The sequence below is a fragment of the Carlito syrichta genome, unplaced genomic scaffold (genome assembly GCF_000164805.1).
Source record: "Carlito syrichta isolate Samal-C Ts95f unplaced genomic scaffold, Tarsius_syrichta-2.0.1 Scaffold313789, whole genome shotgun sequence".
Taxonomy (NCBI): Eukaryota; Metazoa; Chordata; class Mammalia; order Primates; family Tarsiidae; genus Carlito; species Carlito syrichta.
In genome coordinates, this window is record NW_007257885.1 from 259,714 (window position 1) to 266,253 (window position 6,540).

The window sequence follows — 6,540 nt, forward strand, 5'->3', positions numbered from 1 at the left end:
GAGACCCACCTGGGCAACTTGGCAAGACCTCATCTCTACAATTATTCAAAAAATAACCGGGTGTGGTAGCGCACGCCTGTAGTTCCAGCTACTTGGAAGGCTGAGGCGGAAGGATCGCCAGAGCACAGCAGGTCAAGGCTGTGGTGGCCAGGAGTGGCCACTGCAGTCTGGGCGACAGAGTGAAACTCCAACTCAAAAAAAAAAAAAAGAAACCGGAGTTCACATGATTTTACCCTGCATTTATCCAAATCTTAGGTCCTTTGGCCTAGTGTGTTGTTAATAACCCGTTGACCTCACAGTACTTGCCACTTCCTTTTCAGATGTACCCAACAGGAAATAAAATCAACCCATAATCTTTGGGGACTGTGTAATCCCTGGTCTGTTCTTCCCTTGGGACAGGATTATTGCTGCCCTGGGAATCAGTTTCAGGAGGAAACCTGACACTGGTTGTAACTAAGCCCAAGTGTGCTTTATCTGAGCAGTTCAGAGGTTTAGTTTTCAATTTTCTTTTTCCTGTGACAAAGAGCTTCCTATCATTTCAACCTTGGAATAACAGATGTCTCCATTTTTATGTAAGATAAAAATAATTATGAATAATTAGTTCTAAATAAAAAGCACTTAGTTCTGAGTTACTTATTTCCAACAAAACATCAGGCATATAAAATAATGTGGAATACTATGATGGATCTGAACATGGCCTTCCATGAAGGAGCTGGAAAGTAGATATTCAACAGAAAAACAGAATGGTTTAAATAATGTCCCTTTGAAAAGTGTCCTACAAGAGAGAGCTACAGAAAGATTCTGGCTTGTGTTCTGGCCTCCTTGACTTTCTTTCAGAGGGACCCCAGAAGAATCCTCCCAGTTCTTCGGCTTTGATCGTTGTGCTCTTGTGCTCGGGTGAGGCTGGAGCTATGTGCTCTCCTTGGGTGGCTGGACAGCCTGTGGTGGCTGCAGGGGCTGGGTGCCCGTGGCCGTTTTGATAGAGTTCAGGGTTTTGCTAAACCAAGAGTTTTTTGCAGCTTGGATCTCATTCATAAGTGCTCCTCTCTGATGTTCAAGTTCCTAATTAAAGAAAGAAAATCATCCAAGTTATAGAAAAGTTTTCTCTTTGCCCCCCCCCAAAAAAATTAGAGGACAACTTTTTGGAGTCCGCCAGGTCTTTGTGGCTAGTTTTCCTCCCACAAAATCCAAGAGAGATGTAATTGGCTTCTTAATATCTTAATACAAGGAAAAAGATGAGTGCAGAAACAAGAATGTGTGCTTTTTCTAAAGAACGAAATGAAACCTCATTTTGTTCCCTTTTTCCTCCCTGCAATTCAGGTCTAAATTTAGGTTTAGGTTGCAATCTGAGATAACATGTTTGAAACTACAAATAAATATAAACATATGGGTAGAGTGAATTTGTCCTGAGAGTGTAAACATGAGTGAGTTTCCCTTCCAAAGAAATGGCTTTGCTCTTGAAGACGTCCAAGGTCAGAGCAGACACATGGCTGAGGAGATCTGGGGTGATGAAGGTTGGTGCCACGGCAGACGTGGTGGTAGGTGAGGGTCAAGGGTAAAATGAAGAGGAGAGCTCCTCAGAGGCCAGGACTGTTCTTCTAATTATATTATCCTTCAAGATGGAGAGAATGGGGAAATGGATTTGGGAAAATCAGCTAAAGAGGAAAAGAATGAGTGTCACCAGTGCTCAGCTGGTGGGGACAGGGGAGAGGGGGCAGCACAGGGGGCTTGGCTTTCCATCTTTAGAATCAGCTATTAAGGTAACCACATTCAGTGTGAAAGGGCCATAGCAAAAATTCTCAGGGTAAACTAAAAAAGCACAGGCTTAGGTTCTCACAAGACATGGTTTCAATTAGTAACATTTCATTTACGATTATGTTTATATACATGATATAAAATGTGATTATGCAGGACACATTCATTTATGGACAGAAAAGGGGTCTATTGTCCACAGTGCCTTCTCACGATTCCAGCCTAGGCAGGTGCATTCTGACCCGCTGTTTCCCTTGTCACCCACCTGGATTTTGCACTTGGCCTCCACCAACTGCAGCTTGGTCTGTGCCAGCTCCAGCTCCATCTCCCTCAGCTGCTTCTTCAGCGAGTCCTTCTCATCATCCGTTTCTATTCCCTGGTCCTCTCTGTTGATGGCTGCTAGTTTCAAAGAACCCTCTTTGCTGAAAATGTCACTGCAGTGTTTGCATGCCATCATTTTACCCTGAAATATCCAGAAGAGATCATCCATGTCATGCTGTGCTTCATAGGCTAACTCAACAACACATGATTTTTTTTTTTTTTTGAGTTGGAGTCTCACTGTTGCCCAGCATGGCCACCGCGATCTTAACCTGCCCAGTCTTCCAAGTAGTCACTACAGATATGTGCCACCACACCTGGCTAATTTTGAGATCAGCCTGGACAACTTGGCAAGACCTCATTTCTACAATAAATAAAAAAATTAGCCTGGCATGGTGGCATATGCCTGTTTTTTCAACTACTTGGAAGGCTAAGGTGGGAGGACCACCTGAACCCAGTGGGTTGAGGCTGTGGTAGCTGTAAGTAAGCCACTGCACTCCAGCCTGGATAACAGAGTGAGACTCCAACTAAAAAAAAAAAAAAAAAAATTTATCAGAGACAAAAGATATGACACACCATTTCCATTTTGATGTCATAGTTACAACAAGCTCCCTGTGTCCATAACATGCCTGCACTCCTTTTTACATGCACGCAACTCCACCACACACAGTATTACCATGCGTGTCCCACCGTTTGGACCTGAGGACTTCAGCGTCATCTTGTCTTTAGTGTCTCCATCCTGTGTCCAGCTCCTCACTAACTTCTTTCTCTGGTAGGACCAAGCTCTTCCCATTCCAGTCCTGAATCCCTAAGTTGCCTCCCCAGTCCCCATCAGCTTCTTTCTTAGCCCATCCATTAATCCACTCTTCATCTTTCTGCCCTATTGACATTCATGAGACATGTCAAAAAACGTGTTACTCGCCAGACGTGGTGGCTCAAGCCTGTAATCGCAGCACTTTGGGAGGCTGAGGTAAGAGGATTGCCTAAGCCCAGGGGTTTGAGACCAGCCTGGGCAACTTGGCGAGACCACATCTCTACAATAAATCAAAAAATTAGCAGGGCATGGTAGCACGTTCCAGCTACTTGGAAGGCTGAGGCAGAAGGATTGCCTGAGCCTAGCAGGTTGAGGCAGCGGTGGCAGTGAGCATGCCACTGTACTCTAGCCTGGGTGACAGAGTGAGACTCCAAGTCAAAAAACAAAACAAAACAAAAAAAACAACGAAGGTGTCACTCTCTTGCTTAACTTAGGAGAGAATAATTAGCCCAGCATAGGCACCCTGTAAATATTTATTGTACTCTTATTGTTGGTTAAATACAATGTTAAAGAAGTGGCTTTTGATCTGGGTCTTAAATGATTAAAGGTTTACCAAGCTGGGTATACAATTTTATGAGGTTGACCCACGTGAAAGAATAGACTGATCTTGCAAGAGGGAGAATGGCATTTTGGCAGAGAGAGCAGTGTGTGCAAAGACAACCCCTCATATGACAGCAAAGGATTTAGAGTGGCTTAAGCGGAAAGGAAGCAACACCAAGCGAGAGGTGAGAAGTTGGGTGGGTATTCTCTGTGGCCAGGTGGTAGAAGCCCTTAAATCTTATGTCACTAAATCCTGATTTCACCCTCCAGAGAACTCCCCCAACAAGCCCTGCTGTGTGTTGAAGAGGGAGTAGTCATGTCACGTAGCTGCTGTCTGGCAAGCATGCTGGACTGTGGAGGGCTGCTGGCTCCCCCTGGCAACAGAACCCCTGCGTTACTTGAGCTGGCCATGTGTCTAAAGTACAGGTGACATTCCCAAGACCCTTTTGAAGCTATGTGGTCACCTGTGGCTCTGATGTGTAGGGAAGGCAGTGGGGAGCCTCTTGGAAGGTGGCCTAGAAAGTGCACGCCCAGCTCGACCAAGGCTGTGCCCTCCCATCTCCTTCTGGTCTATAGTTCTTATGCCGTGGGGTGGGGGTGGGTGTGACAGTGGGAGCTCTAGCTGACAGGTGTAGATTCCAGATGACCTGGAGGATGGAAGTACTCCTCGGGATGCGGGCCATGAATGACTGATGAGTGTGGGTCACTGATGACACCAAGGACCTGCCTCTCTAGTCCTAGACTGTCACATGAGGCAGTCAACACCTTCTGTGTTTAAACCTACCTTACTTTGGGTTTCCTGTGTGTGGTAGGAACTCTACACTGACATACAAGAGAGACCCAGCCAAGTGTTGCTTGATATTTGGGAATGCTCATTCTGATTATAGTGTAGATGATGACCTTGGAGAGTGACAGTGACAGGGAAGGCTGTTACAGGAAACTGGAAAAATCAGAAGTGACCACATCGTACCCATGAGATGACAGGGAAGCGGCTCTGGAGAAAGTGGGATGGGAAACTCTAACAGATAAGGGCATGGACTCTAGAGTTGGACTCCCTGGGCTTAAATCCTGGTTCTACCGGCTGTTGAACCTTGATCAAATGAATTACCTGCCTGAGGCCTTATCACCAACAAAAAGTAAGGTATAGTGTCTATTTTCTAGGTAGTTGTAGGGTTAAGTGGACAATACATAAAGTCTCAGAACAGTGCACATGGTCAGTGTTCCGTAACGTTAGTTGTTCTTTATTCTGGCTAATCCAAGCTTACCTTCCTCTTCCAGAATGTTGTGGCCTTTCAGTAGGTAGTGCCACCTACTTATCCAGTATTTTCCTCTGTTACTTAATATACACTCCAACCATATCCATCTCCTTAATGAGATACTGAAGGGCTCATTCCTACGTCTGGCTTCACTCACCTCATTTCTTTCATAATGTCTTTTCTCATTAGACTCTATCCATCCTGCTCTAGTCCAGCCTTCTCCATAAAGCCTCCTTTGGTCTGTAGTTCTCCTGATTTTGCTTTCTCTGCCACTCGGATCGTCAGTGCGATGTAACCCAGTGCTCCTGAGCTCCCTCCTAAATGTCTCATGAGTATATGCTCGTAACTTGCCCCACAAGAACATTTTAAACGCCTTTTCATGTGTCATTTCTACAACACAGTGGCAGTCTAATGGCTATGCACATAGATGCGTAATCAAATCTTCATTTTGGGATCAATATAAATCCTTGTTTCATTTTTTATTTCCATAAAGATTCCAATCCAGGACCATTAACCCCTTTATGCCATGACACTTCATCAGCTTAATCTTGGTCAGTATGCCTATAACATACGAAGAATGACAAACGCTTACTAGAAAGAAGTGCAAAGGTAGACCAGAAGGGGAAGGCACGAACCCAGTGTTTTAGCAGTTTAGAGAGGGGGGCCACCAACCCTCTACTCGCTGATAATCTCAGATTGATTTTTTGTAACATGCATAAGAAAACACATTTTGAATACAAGTGCTAATCTAGTTTCATATACAATATGCACTTAACATTCAAAATGATCTCATGAGGCGGGTGATGTTATTTCTATTTTTCAAAGACAAAAACATACCTTAAAAGGTTAATTTTTCAAAGTTGTTAAACTACATGCTAAATTGCTCCAAACATACATATTTACTATATGACTCCTGAATAGATTCAAATGGGATGATGTCAGGTTTCTGTGACACTGGTTCCCAGAGATGACATGGCCAACCAGACATGCAGTTTACAGTGGTCTCTACAAAATAAGCAATGGCTGTTTTTAAGCAGAACAGCAACATAGCGAGAGTCACCACCAGGGGGCAGCATGTAAATAAAATGCTACAGGTTTTCTTTCTTTTTTTTGAGTTGGAGTCTCAGTTGCCCAGGCTGGAGTGCAGTGGGACGCTCACGGCCACCCCAGCATCGACCTGCTGGGCTCTGGCGATCCTTCTGCCACAGCCTTCCAAGTAGCCGGAACTACAGGCGCACGCTACCACACCCAGCTAAAATTTTAATATACTGTAGAGATGAGGTCTCACCAAGTTGCCCAGGCTGGTCTCGAACCTGCGGACTCAGGCAATCCACACCCCTTGGCCTCCCAAAGTGCTGGGATTACAGGCTGAGCCACTAAGCGCAGCCAGGTTTTCTCTCCAAACAAACCTCTCAACACTTGGTGTACGAATTTGGTCAGTCACCCGACACCGTTTATCTAGCTCCTTCCTATCTGCCCATGGTGTTTTCCGCTACGAAAGTGCTGGGATGACCCCACCATGTACCAGCTTGGAGCCATAAGGATTCAGGTGCAGGCACATGCAGCTGCTGAGCGCTCTCAGAGTCATACTGTCCAAGAAAGCCACATGGCTTATCTGGGGCTATGTGGCTTAGGGGCCTTGTGGCAACATCAAGCCCTAGCTCCTCCCCTGCCACCTGCCTCTGACAGTCCAAAGATTCATGGGAACAGCATGAGCTTTCAGCGGAGGATGTCACTCATCAGAAGGGGAAGCCACTCATCCACATCTCATCTAAGTCCTTCAGTATAAGATGGTGGTGGCTAGCCGGGCTTGGTGGCTCAGTCTGTAATCCCGCGCCTTTGGGAGGCTGAGGTGAGTGG

At 45.5% G+C, this 6,540-nt stretch overlaps 1 protein-coding gene across 2 annotated transcripts in view; it reads right to left on the reverse strand.

Moving 5' to 3' along the window:
- Positions 1-276: 276 nt before the first annotated feature.
- The window catches only part of RABGAP1L (RAB GTPase activating protein 1 like), a 34,186-nt gene continuing 27,922 nt past the window's right edge, over positions 277-6,540 (reverse strand). For both annotated transcript variants that reach the window (XM_008070591.1, XM_021718825.1), the window contains exons 6-7: positions 2,018-2,215; positions 277-1,062 (exon numbers count right to left, since the gene is read on the reverse strand). In XM_008070591.1, coding sequence (XP_008068782.1) covers positions 910-1,062; positions 2,018-2,215 — 351 coding nt within the window. In that variant the 3' untranslated portion in view covers positions 277-909. The remainder of the gene's footprint in view (positions 1,063-2,017; positions 2,216-6,540) is intronic.